At 45.0% G+C, this 21,875-nt stretch overlaps 1 protein-coding gene across 1 annotated transcript in view; it reads left to right on the top strand.

Annotated features, from left to right (window-relative positions):
• Window positions 1-20,610: 20,610 nt before the first annotated feature.
• NRIP3 (nuclear receptor interacting protein 3) overlaps window positions 20,611-21,875 on the top strand; it is a 25,829-nt gene continuing 24,564 nt past the window's right edge. Inside the window, exon 1 of the mRNA XM_026651563.1 lies at window positions 20,611-20,784. Within this exon, the coding sequence (XP_026507348.1) occupies window positions 20,611-20,784 (174 nt within the window). The remainder of the gene's footprint in view (window positions 20,785-21,875) is intronic.

Below are 21,875 nucleotides of genomic sequence, written 5' to 3'. Positions count from 1 at the left end.
TGCAATACTACAGAAGTTAAACTTGGTGTTGACAACAGCATTAGTTAGAGATGGCTATGGCCTGTGCTCAGTCATCTAAACACCTTGATGTAACAGCTTAGACCCTTGTGTGCACTGTTATGAGCTCACAGAGACCATTCCCCCCCAGTGCAATTGGGTGTGTGTACATCTTCATGGACTGTACAGGGATCAGACACACATGCTGTACAGACGTGTGTACTCTGTCATTGCTCCCCTATAGCAGGCACACATAGTGGTGTCCTCTCTTATGTAACTATCCCTGCAGGATATTCACAGGTTGTGGCTCTCTGTGGTGGCCATGTTTGCCATTCCGTTGAGTGATGCTTTGCATGTGGATCATGGGCCATACTAGTGTGCTCCTTAATACACAGTTGTTTCCTGGTGTTTAGCACAGATGTAGCGCTTACCACATGGTTTTCCACAAGAGGGCAGCATATGGCCCCTAGTGAAACAGCTATTAAAACAACACATGATGCCAAGCAACCAGAGGTTTTGTTCTATGTCCACTGTAGCAGAGGGCTTCAATCTAAAGGGGACATTGAAACAGAGAGCTTCATTATGGAGGGCCCATTTGTTTCCTGCTGCACAGATATATTACATGGTACTGATGAAAAATATCTTGTTACGCAGCCATAGTTTCTACTTTGTGGTGAAATCTGAATGAAGAAGCTGCTTCTCTCTGATCCAGGCAAGAAAGACTCTAGATCTAAGCAGTGAAAGCAGTCAGATAAATAACTCTAACAAAATGGTTCATCCAGTTTTACTGAAGGCACACTTAATAAAATAGCAGGATGATGAAAATGTAAAATCCTGTTACACCCTGGATAACATTTGTAGCAGCAGCCATTACAGTCACTGTAACTTTGCTGAATAAACATAATGACTTTGAACTGACTTTAAACAAACTCATAGCTTGCATTATTTCATATCCACAAACTGATTTCAAATGACAGAAACAAAATCTGGAAACAGCTGTGAAGTGTGGAAAATGCATTTTCCACCTCTTCAGTCGGCAGTGGAAAGAGACCTTTTTTCTGAACTAAACTCCACACTGCCTCCCATCAGGACTGTTGTCTCCACTTTTGAATTCCCAGTGCAGAAGAATCCAGGCTGAAAGTTGTGGTTTGCACAGAGAAAACACCCTAGCGCACGATGGGAAAAGGTATCCTGGATGGGTAAGACAGCACAATTACTATTGTTTGTGTATGAACACCTTAAGTATTTTTGGCAATCTGTTTCAACATGAAAAGTCCCATCCTTAATGTTATCCAGTTCTTATACTTGTCATTAATGACATCTGAAAGTTTAACCCTGTCTGTAGAACTAATACCTTTTTTTTTTTTTTTTTTCATTTTCTTCCTTTTTTCAGAAAAGCACACTCAAGCTGGATGACAGCTTGACCAATATCCAATGGGCAGGCTCTCCTGGAATAGCTGAGTTCCTAAGGTAGAGCCTTTTTGAAGAAAAGGTATCAATATCTCGGTATTTCTGATAATTCTCGTCAGTGCTGAGTGACCTAAGCCTGTAGATAGGCTAAGATCCAGGCTTAGCGTAAGCTAAAGTACTCAGCAGTTCACTAGACAGGAAGGTGAAGGTATTTAACTAAAACCACAACATGGCAAACACACCCACTCAGAAAAATTACATTCCAGGCCATTTGTGTACTTGACACATGGTTGGCAAATGTGTGCATTTGCAAATATTAGCACTGAATATGCAGTCATGTCTCACTCAGTCTTACTGATTATGAGTTGCTACATTTTTTAATATGTTGTGTGGAGGGAGGGCGTGATATTAACTCGCTTGTACGGCACCACTTGGGAGTTCTGGATGTTTGGCCTCATAAAGTAAACATCACAGCGCCATGTAGGTGAGAGATCCTGTGTTTGATTAGCACTGTGGTGTCTGCTTCTTTTCTATTGCTAGGCAAAGTATTTTTATCCTAAATGGATACTGTCAAATAGCTCAGGCTCAAATTTTGATTTATCATAAAAATATCAGGAAAATTCAGGATTCAAAACTTGGGGTTGTTGTTTTTTTCTGCTGGGAAATTGAAACTGCCCCAACAGTTTGCGAAGGACCTACACAAAAATGCTTTCTCTCCCCGCCCCCTTTCTGCCCTCTCTGAAGGAGGGATGCTGCTGTAGTAGTTACGGAGTCCATAAGAAGGAGAAAATATTTGCCAAATAACGTCCTCTCCGCAACTGGTCTTGAGAGGCAGAATATTTTCAAGTTTTGTTTATAAAAGATATAAATAGGAGTGTTATGGTTTGGAGAACCCACCATCCTTATTTGGCGAGATAAACATCTGGCTGCAGGGTTTTAGCAAAGGACCTGGGAAGCTCCTAGGATCTAATCCCATTGTGTAAACTCGGGCAACTGGACCAATGCACAAGAATGGCAAGCAAATCCACCCAGAAAACTGGCTTTAACAAGTAGGATCTCAGTAAAAATCATGAGCTGTGTCAGAGCTGAGCTTTCTTAGCTATGTTTCAGAACTGAATTATTATTTTTCCATAGTTTTTAACTTTGTCACAATATTTCTGTTATGCAGGCTGTAAGACGTTCTAAATCAGACCTGACAAAACAGCCCTTTCATTCCTATTCAGAAATCACGTAACAAGCACTCAACAATGTTTGGAAAATGAAAATGACGTTGCCAGCTGATTTATACCTGGGTATAAAAGAAGAAAATTTTTCATATTACAAATACCACACCAACCCCAGCTGGAAGGCAACAAATGTTAAATGGAGTACATGTTCATTGTGTGTGTAGAGTTCCTTAAAGGAGGGTCTTTCATATTGAGATACACTTTCAAACATATAGGACTTCAGAATCAGAGCTGAGCGAATAATTGATTTTATGGGTTTGTTGGGCAAACTGAAAAATCTGGGGGGAAAAATTGTTTTGTTTCGAACTAAATGCTCTGTTGGATCTGAAACAACGTTTTTCATCTTTTTTGTTTTGTTTTGGGTGTGTTACTTTTTTCTTTCTTTTTTTTAAATAAATCTAGCTAAATTTCAAAATAAAACATTATTTGGAAATGAAAAGTCAAAGCATTTCAACTGATCAAAAAAATATGTTTTCATTATTCTTTATTGGCCGAAACTCTTCGCTGATTTGGACCCGAATTCATGAATCATTTCAATGGAGCTGAAACTGCATTTTTCAGCAAATAAATGATTTGTCTGAAAAATTTCACCCAGCTCAATTTAAAGTGGTAGGCCAAATTTAGGCCTGCTGTGAGCTGGTACAATGTTACTGAAGTCAATGGAGTTATAACTACTCGTACAGCAGACCTAAATTTGGCCACCTCACTCCACTTTGTCTTCCCTTGTATTTTCCCTGTAATGCTTCTGACTGTGTGTTCTTGTTTGCTAATGACCAATTCATGTTTAAACAGGGACTTCTCTCGTCTCAGCTGAGCTTCTCCTTTCATATGATTCTGCAGCGAAGTCGTCATGCGGTATGTGACATCAGTCACTTCCATTCTTATGTCATAGATACAGAATTGACTTTACCTCAGAGTCAAGCCAATAAAAAAGCAGGGCTGTGAGGAACTTGCCCTTGTGGTGAGACAAATATCTGTAATAATGGAGATAGAAAATGGAGCACAAACAAAAGGAAATATTTTTTCATACAACGCACAGTCAACCTGTGGAACTCCTTGCCAGAGGATGTTGTAAAGGCCAAGACTATAACAAAACTATAAAAAAGAACTAGATAAATTCATGGAGGATAGGTCCATCAATGGCTATTAGCCAGGATGGGCAGGGATGGTGTCCCTAGCCTCTGTTTGCCAGAAGCTGGGAATGGGCGACAGGGGATAGATCACTTGATGATTACCTGTTCTGTACATTCCCTCTGGGGCACCTGGCATTGGCCACGTCGGAAGACAGGATACTGGGCTAGATGGACCTTTGGTCTGACCCAGAGTGGCTGTTCTTATGTTCACGCTTTGAGTTACAAGGGGAAAAGCGTTTGGTCATCTTATCATATTCTATCGCAGGCATCTGTCTAGCAGCAAAACTATTCTTACTGGAAGTCTTTGTGGGCCTGAGTGGTGTGTCTATTTTATTTGTCATAGTGTTTCTTTTCTAGCAGTGATTTTTCTGCATGTTGATTAGCCTATGTAGATAAAGTAGCATTTTCTCTTATTCAAAATGTACTGTTCTTTAACTTCTTTGAGTGTCCCCTTGTAATGAGACAAGTAAAGTGACACTTGATCAGCTCTGTATGCCATTCCCTCACAGTTTCATATGCCTTCATTGTATCACCGCTAGGGCCCAGAGCCTGCAAACACACTTATTATGCCTGTGCTTAACTTTCCAATGATAAGAGTTAAGTATGTGCATGTTTACAGGATCAGGGCCTAATTTTTCTTCTTCCCAGTCTAAAAGAATCAGGATTATTTAATCTCATAAGTAAATTCCACATTGCCTCTAACCATCTTTATTGCCCTTCTTCTAGTTCTGTTCGATCTCCACCTTATTGTAAAATGAGAACAAATTGGACCAAGTATTACGGTTTGTGGCCTGTTTGTTTGTCATTATTACACTGGGTAACTAACAGATGGACAGTGTGTTCAGTAAAAGCTACATAATTGATTCAGTTTGTGGGGCAAATAGAAATAGTTTGTAGTCTTTAAAACATCAGTTTAGAATATTTTATTGTTTAAAATAATAATGTTATTGACCTGAAAAGACAGTAAGAAGGAAGCTGTAACCTATGGTTATATGTTTACAATAACCAATAGCTAAATGTTTACAGCAATTTGCTGCCAAATTAGATTGTTTAATCAATTACATCAGCTAACAAAAAGAACCATCAGAAATTGATATTCTGAGCCAAACGCATCCCTAGTGTAACACCAATGATGTTGCATCAAAGATAAATTTGGCTATCTGGTTTATGACATAAATTAGTCATATAGGTCTAAGACCAAACACATGATTGGTCTTCAGTTTCCCTAGATAATGTATGCAGTGATCATTTAATATAAATACCTTTGCTCCCTCAACACATGCACTGCAAGTTTTGTAAGCATGTTGCTTCAGACATAGGGACATATACTTGCCAAAATGGGAGGAGACTTTTGCACTCAGCGCTTGTAGTCTATAATCCCAACTCAGCAAGACATTTAAGCATGTGCTTAAATCCACCACTATTGAGCAAAACTCTTAAGCATATACTTAATCTTTAGCTAGTGCTTCAGTGCTTTGCTGGATAGACATGGACTGATTGGGGCCTTTAATAGGAGAATAGCCCCTGCAGTGTTTAGAAACTGTTGAGATTTCTAGTTTGTAGACTAGCATACAGCTCTCTAATTACATGTTTCCTAGAGCTTCATCCAACACAATCTTTGCATTCATGACAACTTTGCCTATCAGAAGTGTGAAAATTGCTTATTGGATGATTTAAGAAAAAAGCAGAGAAATGGGGATCCATCATTATAGGAACAGACTGTAAGTGTCCATTTTTATTTGTGAATGGCATATTGCTATCAATGGTCCTTGGTAGTTGGATTTCTTTCACCACCGTCATGTTAAATGGTTTCTTTTTTGTGGATGATGACACCCAAAGTGTCAAAGGTCCCCTGTCTTGCGTGACCTTTTCAGTGAAGAATGCTTATGGAATATCGCAAGAAATCAAATAAACTCTACATGATAGGAATGGTTTAAAAGTACTCAACTGCTTTGTAAGAAGATGGCTGCTCAATCCAGTTAAAATCCTATGAGGCGCAGTCTAATAGTGCTGTGATGTGCCTTAAGCCATGCAGGGATCCGGCCGTTTCTTTTCTAGGTGCACCGAGCTGGCTTTGTAAAGTGGCTTCTTGTTCTAGCCATTGCACAACATTTTCCCTCTGATTCTGGAATCAGCCCAGCCGCGTCACTGACAACTACAAACAAGCTGCCGCACGCTGCAGCTTTGGAAATGAGAGCCCAGTTCTAGGCCTCTTACTGTGGATGCTTTCCCCTCCCAGCTCTTCTGGGGCCCACAAGGAACAAAGAGGAGCCTCTGGGCAGCCAGCAAAGGGAACAGGTCTCAGCAGGTGTGGAAGCCTCCAGAGAGGCTGCTGCCATTCCTGTCTTCATTGGTGTCCCAGCTCAATCACACTGAGAATGAGTAAAGATGTTGCTTCAATGCTGAAGGAAGTGACTGTCCCCTGCCTTCACCCTTCTTCCTCTTTTTCCAGCAAAGACTGAGAGGTGGCACAGCAAGTAGGCTGGCAGCAGGCTCCCTTGACTCTGCTGTGGTTACCAGAGAGAAGAGCTTTCTAAAGGCCTGCCCACTCTTCTGGAATCCCAGCTCACCTGCCACTTCCCCTGCACTGCTTCAGCCCCAGCAGAACTGAGGGAGCGGCAAAAGTCAGGTTGTCCTCCCATCTCTCCCTGCCTCACCAGCAGCAAGGGAAAGAGGGAACAGCACCAGGAACTAATAGTAAGGGGCTTGTTTCAGTGGGTTACTGAATGCCTGGATTAGGACCACTGGGTGAGGTAGAGAGCACAATGTCAACTGTACTGGCCCCTCTCTAGCACTTGTTAAGCCAGAAACCACAAAAATCTGCTTCCCTCCACCTCCCACAAAAAATTGGGCTTCCCTCCATCCCCCCACACTCCCTATTAGTGTAGATTAGTGAGGGGCTTCTGTACTGTACTGTTGGGGCAAGACTAGAACGGGGTACTAAAGCAGAAAGAACGAGCAGTGTGAAACGGTTGCAGAGCTTTAGCTTTAATATTTAACTGGGCTCCTCCAATATTTTCAATGCACTGAATGTAAATTTAAGGTGCAGAATGTCCCAAATATCAAGGCTGGAGGAAACATTCAGCACACAAGCGTATCTAAAATTCCTGTTAGGGTGAGGATACATATGGTTAAGTTATGGAGCTACGGTGGGCACTCGGCACATACATTTAGTTTACCTAAAATAAATATTTGCAGCTCAGCTCTAGTATGTGTGTGAAGCGGGGAGGGGGATTAATGTTTCTCAGCGTGCTTTCAGAATTCACACATTTTTAATTTATGTATAGGAATAATCTATTGAAAATAGAACAGAATTTTCTGTAACAAATAAGAGGAGGAAAAGCTAACCGCACCCTGGAGTCCTACTGTTAGTGTTTTGGACTGATACAGTCTGCGGAGAAATCTGTGACATCAGCAGTAAAAGAGAGAGAATGCCCAAAGCAAGGACCTGCCTTTACATGGAGACTGGAACAGCAGACTGTGATCTCAATGCAAATGAACTAGAGAAGTTCTGAGCAATATTTTTTAACAAATCAAAAAGGCTTTGAAATAAGAGGCATGTGTGTGTAGCCAGTTGTGTTCAGCGTGTGTAGCCAGTTGCAGGACAGGAACAATATTAAGATTGTTGTGGTTAGAATGTACTGGCCGCCGCTTGCAGCAGCCCCCATTGGCCTGGAGCAGTGAACTGCGGCCAGTGGGTGCCGCGATCGGCCGGACCTGTGGACGCGGCAGGTAAACAAACTGGCCCAGCCCGCCAGGGGCTTTCCCTAAACAAGCGGCGTCCCAAGTTTAGGAAACACTGATCTAAATCATTGATGAAGTTATTGAACAGAACCAGACCCAGAACTGATCCCTGCAGGACCCCACTTGTTATGCCCTTCCAGCATGACTGTGAACCACTGATAACTACTCTCTGGGAACGGTTTTCCAATCAGTTTTGCACCCACCTTATAGTAGCTCCATCTAGGTTGCATTTACCTAGTTTGTTTATGATAAGGTCATGCGAGACAGAATCAAAAGCTTTACTAAAGTCAAGATATACCATGTCTACTGCTGCCCCCTCTATCTACAAGGCTTGTTACCCTGTTGGTCTGACACAATTTGTTTTTGACAAATCTTTGCTGACTTTTACTTATCTAGATGTTCTAGATGTTTGTAAATTGATTGCTTATTTGCTCCATTATCTTTCTGGGTACAGAAGTTAAGCTGAATGGTCTATAATTCCCTGGGTTGTCCTTATTTCCCTTTTTATATATTGGCACTATATTTGCCCTTTTCCAGTCTTCTGGAATCTCTCCTGTCTTCCATGACTTTTCAAAGATAATTGCTAATGGCTCAGATATTTCCTCAGTCAGCTCCTTGAGTATTCTTGGATGCATTTCATCAGGCCCTGGTGATTTGGGGTATGTCTACACTGGAAACTTCAAAGCACTGTCGCGGGAACGCTCCCACGGCATCACTTTGAAGTGTGAGTGTGGTCGCGTGCGAGTACTGGGAGAGAGCTCTCCCAGCGCTCCTGGTAATCCACCTCCACGAGAGGATTAGCTCCGAGCGCTGGGAGTGTGGCTTCCAGCGCTCGGAGCCTGTCTACACTAGCGCTTTAAAGCGCTCAGACTTGTTGCGCTCAGGGGGGTGATTTTTCATACCCCTGAGCCAGCAAGTTAGAGCACTATAAAATGTAAGTGTAGACAAGCCCTTGAAGACATCTAATTTGTCCAAGTAATTTTTAACTTGTTCTTTCCCTAGTTTAGCCTCTTCTGATCCTACCTCATTTTCACTGGCATTCACTATGTTAGACGTCCAATCACCACCAGCGTTCTTGGTGAAAACTGAAACAAAGAAGTCATTAAGCACCTCTGCCATTTCCACATTTCCTGTTGTTATTTCCTCCTCCTCTCCGCCCCCCCCTCCATTGAGTAACAGGCCTACCCTGTCCTTGGTCTTTCTTTTGCTTCTAATATATTTGTAGAATGTTATCTCGTTTTGTGCCTTGGCCTTTCTAATTTTGTCCCTACATACTTGTGTTATTTGTTTATATTCATCTTTTGTAATTTGACCTAGTTTCCACTTTTTGTAGGGCTTTTTTTTTATTATTTTTAGATCATTGAAGATCTCCTGGTTAAGCCAGGGTGGTCTCCTGCCATACTTCCTATCTTTTCTATACAGTGGGATAGTTTGCTCTTGTGCCCTTAATAATGTCTCTTTGAAAAACTGCCAACTGTCTTCTATTGTTTTTCCCCTTAGACTTATTTCCCATGGGATCTTACCTACCAACTCCCTGAGTTTGCTAAAGTCTGCCTTCTTGAAATCCATTGTCTTTATTTTGCTGTTCTCCCTCCTACCATTCCTTAGACTCATGCACTCTATGCTTCTGCTTCCATGATTGGCTTTTAAAAAACTGAAAATATCAACTATCTTTCTGTGTTGTATGTCAAATGAAATAGGAAGATGGGCAAAGCCTATATTTGTGCAAGGATCTGCACTGTATCTGGTTCCTGTGCCAGTTTTCATTAATTGCTCAGTGGCCTACCAAACTCCAGTTATATCCTCTAATGTTCCATATAAAAGATATGGAGAGAAGGCTCCAATTGTGCCAAAGGTAAATGGGCAAATCTGCCATTAGGAACAGTTATCTAGGGTATGTCTACACTATGAAATTAGATCGAATTAATAGAAGCCGGTTTTATAGAAATTGGTTGTATACAGCCGATTTTGTGTGTCCCCACATAAAATGCTCTAAGTGCTCTAGTCGGCGGACCGCGTCCACAGTACTGAGGCTAGCGTCGACTTCCGGAGCATTGCACTATGCAGGGCCGGCTCCGGGCACCAGCCCACCAAGCTGGTGCTTGGGGCGGCACCTGGAGGGGGGCGGCGCGGCGCTCCGGCCCCCGGGGAGAGCGGGACCATGGCCAGGCTCGCCGCCCTCCCCCCGGGGCTCCGGCCGCCCTCTCCCCCGCGCCCTCCCCCCGGCCACCGGGGGGAGAGAGGAGCCCCCGGCGGGGCTCGCCGCCCTCCTCCCAGGGCTCCGGCCGCCCTCCCCACCGGCGCCCTCCCCCCGGCCGCCGGGGGGAGAGCGGAGCCCCCGCCAGGGCTCGCCGCCCTCCCCCCGGGGCTCCGGCTGTGGGGGGGAGAGGGGGCCGGCTGGAGGCTTTTTTGCCTGGGGCGGCAAAAAAGCCAGAGCCGGCCCTGGCACTATGGGTAGCTATCCCACAGTTTCCGCAGTCTCCGCTGCCCATTGGAATTCTGGGTTGAGATCCCAATGCCCGAATGATGCAAAACAGTGTCGCGGGGGGTTCTGGGTACATGTTGTCAGGCCCCTCCCCCTCCGTCAGAGCAACGGCAGACAATAGATTCGCGCCTTTTTACCTGGGTTACCTGTGCAGACAACATACCACGGCAAGCATGGAGCCCGCTCAGCTCAGCTCACCGTCACCATATGTCATCTGGGTGCCGGCAGACGTGGGACTGCATTGCTACACAGCAGCAGCAGCTAACTGCCTTTTGGCGGTAGACGGTGCAGCATGATTGGTAACCTTCATTGGTGATCTGGGTGCCGGCAGCCGTGGGGCTGGCAGCCGTGGGGCTGCATTGCACCAGCCCCTTGCCTTTTGCCTTTTGGCAGTAGATGGTTTATTACGACTGGTAACCGTCCTCGTCATACAGCAGTGGCTGTCGATCATGGGCACCTGGGCAGACATGCTCAGTGCTATGGAACTGTCTTGATGATGATGGTTATCAGTCGTAGTATGCCATTTTCTGCCACGCGCCCTGTTGGCTCATCGCACGTTAGCAGAGTCTTCCCTGAGCAGCAGATCGTGCAATAGGCCTGAAGGCTAACTGCCAAGCGCCCAGTATTTGCTGCCAAGCACCCAGAAAATGCCGAGGGCTATCAGTCATGCTGCGCCATTGTCTTAAGATGTAAAAAATAGATTTGTTCTGTATTCATTTCCTTCCCCCCTCCCTCCGTCAAATCAACGGCCTGCTAAACCCAGGCTTTTGAGTTAAATCTCTTGGGGGGGGGGGTCCATTCTGTGTGACAGTTGTTTGTGTTTCTCCCTGATGCAAAGCCACCTTTCTTGATTTTAATTCCCTGTACCTGTACGCCATGTCGTCACTTGCCCCTCCCTCCCTCCCTCCTTCCCCTGGTCCGTCAGATACTAGTTTCGCGCCTTTTTTCAGACCAGACACCATAGCTAGCACTTGGATCATGGAGCCCGCTCAGATCACCGCGGCAATTATGAGCACTATGAACACCACGCGCATTGTCCTGGAGTATATGCAGAACCAGGACATGCCAAGGCAAAACCAGGACCAGCCGAGGAGGAGGCGATTGCAGCGCGGCGACGAGAGTGATGAGGAAATGGACATGGACCTAGACCTCTCACAAGGCACAGGCCCCAGCAATGTGGAAATCATGGTGTTCCTGGGGCAGGTTGATGCCGTGGAACGCCGATTCTGGGCCCGGGAAACAAGCACAGACTGGTGGGACCTCATAGTGTTGCAGGTGTGGGATGATTCCCAGTGGCTGCGAAACTTTCGCATGCGTAAGGGCACTTTCATGGAACTTTGTGACTTGCTGTCCCCTGCCCTGAAGCGCCAGAATACCAGGATGAGAGCAGCCCTCACAGTGGAGAAGCGAGTGGCGATAGCCCTGTGGAAGCTTGCAACGCCAGACAGCTACCGGTCAGTCAGGAATCAATTTGGAGTGGGCAAATCTACTGTGGGGGCTGCTGTGATCCAAGTTGCCAGGGCAATGAGAGACCTGGTGATACCAAGGGTAGTGACTCTGGGAAACGTGCAGGCCATAGTGGATGGTTTTGCTGCAATGGGATTCCCAAACTGTGGTGGGGTGATAGACGGAACCCATATCCCTATCTTGGCACCGGAGCACCAAGCCACCGAGTACATAAACCGCAAGGGGTACTTTTCAATGGTGCTGCAAGCACTGGTGGATCACAAGGGACGTTTCACCGACATCAACATGGGCTGGCCGGGAAGGGTACATGATGCTCGCGTCTTCAGGCACTCTGTTCTGTTTCGAAAGCTGGAGGAAGGGACTTTCTTCCCGGACCAGAAAATAACCGTTGGGGATGTTGAAATGCCTATCGTGATCCTTGGGGACCCAGCCTACCCCTTAATGCCATGGCTCATGAAGCCGTACACAGGCAGCCTGGACAGGAGTCAGGACCTGTTCAACTACAGGCTGAGCAAGTGCCGAATGGTGGTGGAATGTGCATTTGGGCGTTTAAAAGTGCGCTGGCGCAGCTTACTGACTCGCTCAGACCTTAGCGAAAAGAATATCCCCATTGTTATTGCTGCTTGCTGTGCGCTCCACAATATCTGTGAGAGTAAGGGGGAGACATTTATGGCGGGGTGGGAGGTTGAGGCAAATCGCCTGGCCGCTGATTACGCGCAGCCAGACACCAGGGCGGTTAGAGGAGCACAGCATGGTGCGGTGCGCATCAGAGAAGCTTTGAAAACGAGTTTTGTGACTGTCCAGGCTACGGTGTGAAACTTCTGTTTGTTTCTCCTTGATGAAATCTCCGCCCCCCCACCCACCCGGTTAACTCTACTTCTCTGTAAACCAACCACCCCACCCTCCCCTCCCCTCCCCCCTTCAAGCACCACTTGCAGAGGCAATAAAGTCATTGTTACTTCACATTCATGCATTCTTTATTAATTCATCACACAACTAGGGGGATAATTGCAAAGGTAGCCCGGGATGGGTGGGGGAGGAGGGAAGGAAAAGGACACACTGCAGTTTAAAACTTTAAAACTTTAACACTTATTGCTCGGGAAATCATCTAGGTGGAGTGACTGGGTGGCCGGAGGCCCCCCCACCGTGTTCTTGGGCGTCTGGGTGAGGAGGCAATGGGACTTGGGGAGGAGGGCTGTTGGTTACACAGGGGCTGTAGCGGCGGTCTCTGCTCCTGCTGCCTTTCCTGCAGCTCAACCATACGCTGGAGCATATCAGTTTGATGCTCCAGCAGCCGGAGCATCGACTCTTGCCTTCTGCGTGCAAGCTGACGCCACCTCTCATCTTCAGCCCGCGATTCAGCACGCCACCTCTCCTCTCGCTCATATTGGGCTTTTCTATAATCAGTCATTGACTGCCTCCACGCATTCTGCTGTGCTCTGTCAGCGTGGGAGGCAGTCTGTAGTTCTGTAAACATTTCATCACGCGTCCTTCGCTTTCGGTTTCGAATCTTCACTAGCCTCTGTGAAGGAGAAAGATTTGCAGCTGGTGGAGGAGAAGGGAGAGGTGGTTAAAAAAGACACATTTTAGAGAACAATGGGTACACTCTTTCACGTTAAATTTTGCTGTTCACATTACACAGCACATGTGCTTTCGTTACAAGGTCGCATTTTTCCTCTTATATTGAGGGCCTGCCTGTTTGGTGTGAGAGATCACTCACGCAGTGGCAGGCCACAGATTTCAGCTTGCAGGCAGCCATGGTAAGACACAGTCTTTTGGCTTTTTTAACCTTCTTAACATGTGGGGATGGTTTCAAACAGTACTGCTCTCATTAATCATACCAAGCACCCATTGGGTTGGCCATTTAAAATGGGTTTGCAATGTAAAAGGAGGGGCTGCGGTTTCAGGGTTAACATGCAGCACAAACCCAACTAATTCCCCTCCCCCACACACCCAATTCTCTGGGATGATCACTTCACCCCTCCCCCCACCGCGTGGCTAACAGCGGGGAATATTTCTGTTCAGCAGAGCAGGAAGGGGCACCTCTGAATCTCCCCTTAATAAAATTGCCCCATTTCAACCAGGTGACCGTGAATGATATCACTCTCCTGAGGATAACAAAGAGCGATAAGGAATGGATGTTGTCCGCATGCCAGCAAACACCGGGACCATACGCTGCCATGCTTTGTTATGCAATGATTCCAGACTACGTGCTACTGGCCTGGCGTGGTAAAGTGTCCTACCATGGCGGACGGGATAAGGCAGCCCTCCCCAGAAACCTTTTGCAAAGGCTTTGGGAGTACATGAAGGAGAGCTTTCTGGAGATGTCCCTGGAGGATTTCCGCTCCATCCCCATACACGTTAACAGACTTTTCCAGTAGCTGTACTGGCCGCGATTGCCAGGGCAAATTAATCATTCATCATTAAACACGCTTGCTTTTAAACCATGTGTAATATTTACAAAGGTACACTCACCAGAGGTCCCCTGTGTGCCCCCAGGGTCTTGGGTGAGTTTGGGGGTTACTGGTTCCAGGTCCAGGGTGATAAACATATCCTGGCTGTTGGGGAAACCGGTTTCTCCGCTTCCTTGCTGCTGTGAGCTATTTACATTATCTTCATCCTCATCTTCCTCGTACCCCGAACCCACTTCCCTGTGTGTTTCTCCAGTGAGGGACTCATAGCACACGGTTGGGGTAGTGGTGGCTGCACCCCCTAGAATGGCATGCAGCTCCGCGTAGAAGCGGCATGTTTGCGGCTCAGCCCCGGACCTTCCGTTTGCTTCTCTGGCTTTGTGGTAGGCTTGCCTTAGCTCCTTAATTTTAACACGGCACTGCTGTGCGTCCCTGTTATGGCCTCTGTCCTTCATGGCCTTGGAGACCTTTTCTAATATTTTGCCATTTCGTTTACTGCTTCGGAGTTCAGCCAGCACTGATTCATCTCCCCATATGGCGAGCAGATCCCGTACCTCCCGTTCTGTCCATGCTGGAGCTCTTTTGCGATCCTGGGACTCCATTATGGTTACCTGTGCTGATGAGCTCTGCGTGGTCACCTGTGCTCTCCACGCTCAGCAAACAGGAAATGAAATTCAAACATTCGCGGGGCTTTTCCTGTCTACCTGGCCAGTGCATCTGAGTTGAGAGTGCTGTCCAGAGCGGTCACAATGAAGCACTGTGGGATAGCTCCCGGAGGCCAATAACGTCGAATTCGTCCACACTAACCCAATTCCGACCCCCTAAGGCCGATTTTATCGCTAATCCTCTCGTCGAAGGTGGAGTAAAGAAACCGGTTTAAAGAGCCCTTTAAGTCGAAAGAAAGGGGTTCGTCGTGTGAACGTGTCCAGGCTTAATTCGATTTAACGCGGCTAAAGTCGACCTAAACTCGTAGTGTAGACCAGGAATGTTCATGTTTGTGAATGAGCTCTTTAGCCCAGTTCTGGAAGCTCCTTCATCTGTTTATCCACTGAAACTTCAGGTAGTGACCCATGGCTACTGGCTGGAACTGGATAAACTGGAATTCTTAATCTTGATAGCCACAGACCTAATGCTGCTTACACCTTCCTATAGTATAGCATTTTCCAACTCCATAGATTTTGTAGTTCTTGACATAAATAATCAACTTTCTTATTACTTGATTAAAAAAACAACTAAAATTTTAAGAACATTTGTAACAAACCCATATAGAAAATACATCCTTTCTAATCTTTGAATTATCTCAATTGTTGGAGTGATTACACTGCATCTGACCCTTTTCTGTCTCAGACAGAATAATTTATTTCTCCACTCCAGTTCATCTGGTTGCACTTGGTGGACTTGCATAGTCTTTACTCTGCGCTCTATCTCTTTCTGTGAAATTTGTCTTCATTTCAGAAGTAAATTGCTCTTTCTGGGACCCCAATCTACCTTCACTTCAGTTTCCAGTAGTATAAACTACTCTGTCCTTTTCTTGCCTGGATTCTTCTGTTTCCTGCAGCATTTATCTTGACAAGAGTCACTTTAAGATGTGGCTGTTACTAACACCCTATTTCTTAAAGGAGAGATGAAAAATCATACGAAGACCAAGCACCATCTCTGTCCATTTTTACTCGCCACTGGGAGGGGAGATGAAAGGGTCTGAGTAAAGCTCCCCAGCCTTTCTTCCCGGATGTGAGCTATAAAGCACAGGTGCAAACTAAACTAATATAAGCCAGCTTTAAACTGATGCACAGCACTGCACTGGTTTAACAAAATCGGTTTAACATCTCACATGGTGCAACGTCTGTGTTTAGACAAGCCCTGAGTGAAACTCATTCAGGCCTGGTCCACACTAACCCCCCACTTTGAACTAAGGTACGCAACTTCAGCGACGTTAATAACGTAGCTGAAGTCGAAGTACCTTAGTTCGAACTTACCGCGGGTCCAGACACGGCAGGCAGGCTCCCCCGTCGATGCTGCGTACTCCTATCGCTGAGCTGGAGTACCGGCGTCGACGGTGAGCACTTCCGGGATCGATTTATCGCGTCTAGACAAGACGCGATAAATCGATCCCAGAAGATCGATTGCTTACCGCCGAACCAGCGGGTAAGTGTAGACATACCCTCAGTCTGGTTTAAGTTCCCTTTTCAGCAAGGAATGCAAACAACAGGCAACTTGATTATCCACATACCCATCTAACCTCCTAATCTGGAAGAATTGGGACAAACAATCTCAGGACATCAGAAGCATGACAGTGAAGTTGACATTGAAAAGAAGAGAGCAGGGGTCCCTCACGCTTTCCCCTTGGGACTGGCTTGGGGTCTGGGGGCAGAGGTGTTGGGCTTTGATTTTGCGAATCTGGCCAATGCCTTGGGTGCGGGAGAGGGCACAGGTGCTTCTCCCCATTTCAGATCGTAGGCTGCTGATGTTCAAAGCATCACCAGCAGCCTGCCTTTGCTCTCCAGCATATGCAGCCTGTCTATGTCTGCAGCTGTGAAACTCCCAGATTTCCAGCCGAGTTTTAGATATAGGCTGTGATGTGAAATTACTTTTTCTTTGTTTTCTGACAGCTGCCATTGCTTGAGGAAAATCAAAGTATCAGCCTCCAATCTTCTGTTACTGCGCCCCAGCAGCTCCCTTCAGAAACCCCCAGCAGAGAAAATGAATCAGAAGAAAGACTGTTGTCAAACACTGGAAAAACAACACACGTCATCAATCCATGCACAAATGGAAGCACCTGCTGCTGCAAGTGCTGGAGCTGCATTCACAGAGCTGTGTGCGGCACTTATTTTTCTCCATTTGCAAATGTGAATGTATTTCATTGGGAAGGATGTAGTCTAGCTGCAAGGATCCTTTCCTGTCCCCCCTAAAAATAGCCCATAATCAATGTTAGGAGGCTTGTCAACCACCACACCTTACAAAGGCACTCGTTGTTTTGGCCAGACTCTCTGGCAGCTTCATGGAAGAGGGGTGAATTCCTCCAAAATTAGAAGAGAACGTGTTTGATAGCAGCCTGGTTCAAGTCTTCTGGTGATGGCAGCCTTGGTTTCATGCCACTTTGGAGTCAGGAAACAGGGAGACAGATCTTGATGAACTTTGGGTGTGTCTACCCTGCAAAAAAAACCCAACCAAACAAAACAAAAACCAACCCCACTTCAGCGAGTCACAGAGACCAGGTGTACAGATGCGCTAAAAATAGTAGATGTTCTGGCTCGGGCTTTGAAGCCTGAGAAGGGACATCCAGCCTGCCTGAGCCAGAACAGCTATTTTTAGCACCATAGTGCGAGCCCACGTTTGTAGATCCGGGCTCTGAGAGACGCTGCTGCGGGGTTTTGTTTTTGTTTGCAGTGTAGACGTACCCTTTGAGGCCTTACTCCCATAAAAGCTAGTTCTTCCATGGAAACACCCTTTGTCCAGCAGAAAGAGACCTTTGCTAAAGTATTTTCTGATTTAAACATACCAGACTTGGAGAATACATTTGGCTAATCTAAGTTGATCGTTTGTTTGTAACAAAAGCTAACCAGTGTGTTAAAAACACAGGGAAAAACTTATGTACTGCTCTGGATACAGCATATTTTGATTACATAGATGATTTGTTGCTTTTTTCCTCCTCTTTAACATCTAGGAAAGGGGGTCAATCCAAAGACCTTTTTTATCCTATAAATTGCCCTAAAGCACAAAGATTTAATCTTATTGGGCACATTTTCTGCTCATCTGTTGGCATAAGGTATATTTATAACATGTGGATGGTGTAAGTGAATCTGCGGGACTTGTTTGTTTGCCAGATTAATAAGTAAACTGTACCTTGGAGCTGTAGTAGAAGCTTTTATTTTAGTACTCCACCTGATATCTCAGCTTTGATGCAGATGCTCTTCTTGCTGTGAGTCAGCGCTAACTGGGCATTTGTTAATACAGCTAGACACAGAATGCTTCTGCAGTGTGGCTCCTTTTATATAGAATTCACACACTGCTTTTAATATGAGCCTTTGTTTTATTGTACCCTCTCTTGCCTTAGGGATAGCATAGAGATAATTAAACATCTTTATTTAATCAACTGGCTGAGTGCCAAATAGTTCTTAAGGTGAAAAATAAGGTGCTTTTATCCTCATCCGTGTTCCAGCTGTTTTGCCCGTTGGGGATGTTTTGGTCGTTATCTTTCAGCACAGACACAGACTTGCTGAATGCTCAGGTCAGTTCCCACTTCAATGGCCTTTTCAGTCAAGAATGGGAAAGAAACGCCTTGCAGGTCAGAGCATTCTGCATTCTATTTGCCCTTCTTCGGGAGCCTGGGGTCACGTTAGAAAGTGGCTTAGGTAGGATGACTATGCAGTTGCACACTGTACTAAATTGGTTACAGAGCTCAGAGGCCTGAGCTTATCCAAGGGGCTCCTCCTCCCGAGCATCAGCACAGAGCAGTGGTGTACGCTGACGTGAGCAGCATGCCTCCAGGAGACTCTCGACGTCAGTGTAACTCTTTGTCTTGGAAGAGAGGCGATGTCTTTGGAACCAGCGTATCTGTGTACTCTCTGAATCATATGGCTTATGGAATGTCAGTGGGCCCGGGGGCGGGGGGTTTGATGTAAATGTTTGGATAATTTCTCACTCTGTCATAAGTCACAGTTGGTCTTCCTGTCATCATCGGCTGGGAGCTATCCTGAATGAACAGTCTCCTGTTAGCCTTCAGCACCTTCCTAGCAGTGAAACTGTATTAAGGTTTAAATGTGCTAATATAAATTAATATGAGATTAATGCTGCATTGCTGCAACCGGACTGATGAGGGGATGGGTGTAAGTGAGGAGGGATGGGTGACTGCTGCTCCCACTCTGGCTCACTGTGGGCCACATTCTGATCCCCTTCCTCTCGTTATGTAGCACCTTCCTGCATTTACTTTAATAAGACTACTTGTGGAGTGAGGTACTATTCAGCGGGAATACTGGAACGAGAATCTGGCCCTATGTGATTTACAGCCAGTTTACCCACCTGCCTTTTTTTCTTCTTTAAAAAAATAATTAGCTCAGTTTCTTCAAGAGGAGATAAACTTGTCTTTCCCTGGTTGGTCAGGTTTTTTTTACTTCTTAACCCCATCTCCACTTATTTCTGGTCCCTTTCTGGGGTATTTCTCCCTGCCTCCCCCATTCCTTTTTGCGGGTAAACTGTGACAGACAGAAACTTGTGAAACCCCTATGAAGGCTACATAAAAATCTGAGTTAGGAGCTGTGTCCCGGGTGAGAGAATGAAGCCCTGTGTGTGACCCAAGGGAGGTAAGGCTCCGTTTAGGTGGAAGATGATGGCAAGGATCTTACTGTTTCTACAATGTGTGGAACCCATGCAGACTGTTCTAAATATTTAGACATGAGTGTCATAAGCATCAGCCCTGCCTCGTGCTTTCTGTGCATGCACAGGCATTATATTTATTACTGAGTAAAAAATGACGTTTGGTCAAAACCATGCAAATATATCTCTTTTTCCTCCTTATGTACAATCCAACCAGAAAACCTACTCATGTTTTCAAACACAAAATATTATTTTAATTAAAAAATAATTCTGGTCTTCAGCCTCTGTTCTGTGCAATGTAAACTGCATGGCTGGCTAAGCTGTAGTGTTCAAATGTTCAGGCTCTTTTGATAATAATAAACATGTTGTCTGTCTTCAGCAAGCGAAATCTCATGTGAAACTCCTTGGATATACTGAAACAAATCCACATATAGTGATGGTCCTTAAAATCTTCCCAGTTTCTCATAAGAGGAATGGATACAGATAAGCTGGCCTCAGTACCTGCAGTATTACCATGACACACATCCAGTGCTGCAGATAGTTAAGAGCCTGGGTCTAATGGCTGCACAGGGAGTAAGGCCAGGCCACACACCCCAGCATGGCCACGTGAAACCTACCCAGACCACGGCGCCAGGTACAGGTGGGAGAGCAGGGCATAGTGTGCACATATTTCCCCTTCAACCCTCCCACCACCTGGGCAGGTGTGGGAGGGCTCTTCCTCACATGGTGTCAATCAGCAGTTACCTGTAAAGGGCTGTAGCAGATTCCTCTGTTCACTCAGTACAGGAAGGGAGTGGTTATGCCTCAGGGGGTGTCATTGAATCACAGTGTCTCCAAGGGCTACTTCTAGGTAGTGCAGTTTGCACATTGCCCCTTGCACAGGGCAGTACCTAAAGGCATAATGTGGTCCTTAGTTATCGAAGGCAACTGGCAAGCTTTTAAGAGCCACCCCTATATTGCTTATTGCACACATCTCTGCTTTATTTTTGTTTAAAGACCCACATTTGTTTTATTAGAAAACAAACTGGTTCCACTTGCAAACTCTCATTTTGTGAAATGTTTCTTTTTTTTTTTTTAACAACCCACTCGGAGTCTCCTAGCAATGTGTAGTGTGAAAGGCACGTAGCCTATGGCTAATGTTCTTTTGTCATTCCAGATCTCCCTTGCAGAGGAGCCAATGAAGAGTAAGCATGCTGATTGTTCCTCTAGACTGAGTCTGAACAAACCTATGTTGTTTGTGCAGCATATTGCAATGTGCCTAACCCCTCCTTTACTACATTGCACTGGCTGGAGTACCTGCTGGTCTCCAAACGTCATGAGGCTTCAGTTATAAGTGCAGACAATAGATCATTTCACTGCTCATTTTTATACAGGAGTGTAACGTCTTCAGAGAGCGAGAGCGTGAGAGGCACACAGACTGAAAGATGTTCTATTCAGGTATCCTTACCGAGCCTAGTCGGAAGGAAGTTGAGATGAGGGAAGCTGCATCTCTCCGACAACAGAGGAGAATGAAGCAGGCAGTGCAGTTTATTCACAAGGATTCAGCTGATCTGCTACCTCTGGATGGACTGAAGAAACTGGGGACTTCCAAAGACACTGTAAGATTTTTTTTTTTTAATTAATAAGGAAAAATTATTTTTAGGAGGCTGGCATGCATTGCTCTCCCCCCCCCCACACCCCCTTAGATATCCCCTTAGATATGTTTTTATGTTAAGAGGATAATGAACTTGGTTGCCTGTGGAAGCAGAGGTAAATTAGCAGGACTATGAGGCTCTTGTATATAGAAAAAGGAAGTGGAAATATGATTTTAGTTGCTCCTGGTGAGGTTGTTAGCCTTTTCACTACTAATCTCCTTTACAGGTCTGTATCTCAGACCTAAAAACAATTTTAACAAAATAGATACAATTTTACCAGTTCAGAATGCTTTCTTTATATTGGAGTACATCAAAATGGCTTCACATTTATTTATATATATATGTATATATATTTATTTATATATATATATATGTGTGTGTGTGTATATATATATATATATACACACACACAAATAAATAAATTTGGTAAAACATAGAATCACTTTGGTATTTAAAAATTATAAAATTGTTGAGATTAACTTTGCTCAATGTTTTCTGTCTATGCAGTTTAATTTCCTTTCATTGAGATTTCATATTCAGGCTATAAACACATATTTGAGATAGTCTGTGTTATTGGGTAAATGGTGTACAGTATAGAACATCACCTCCCATTTCCAGAAGACCTGGCTTCCTTCTAAAAGCTAATAAATAAAAACTTCCTTGCTTTCTTTGAATAGGAATAAAGATAAAATAGAACATTTAAAGTTCTGGTGTAAATGAACAAAACTCCCAGCGTGTAATGTAAAAGCTGAATATCACTTCCCCATTGAATCTAGATCTTGGAGTATATAACATACAGTATGTCTGAGTGCTGCAATATCTCACACTAGGTTAACTGAAGAAGCTGAACTTCCTTATTATTTTGGCAAATTAATTTTGTTCTAACCTAGTCTTTCTGCTTGGAAACTTTGCCTTAGATCTATACATAGGTAACCAATAGAATGAATTTGGTGTTCTCTGCATTGTGCATAACAGAGATTTGTTTGACATCATAGAATTCACACTTGGGCACAATTCAGGGTGACTAGAAATTCCTGCATAAGGGGGACACCTGC

Source organism: Terrapene carolina, unplaced genomic scaffold (genome assembly GCF_002925995.2).
Source record: "Terrapene carolina triunguis isolate 2854851 unplaced genomic scaffold, T_m_triunguis-2.0 Scaffold96, whole genome shotgun sequence".
In the NCBI taxonomy this organism is placed as follows: Eukaryota; Metazoa; Chordata; order Testudines; family Emydidae; genus Terrapene; species Terrapene triunguis.
The sequence above is the reverse complement of the archived record's forward strand: the minus strand, read 5'-3'. Positions and strand labels throughout refer to the sequence as shown.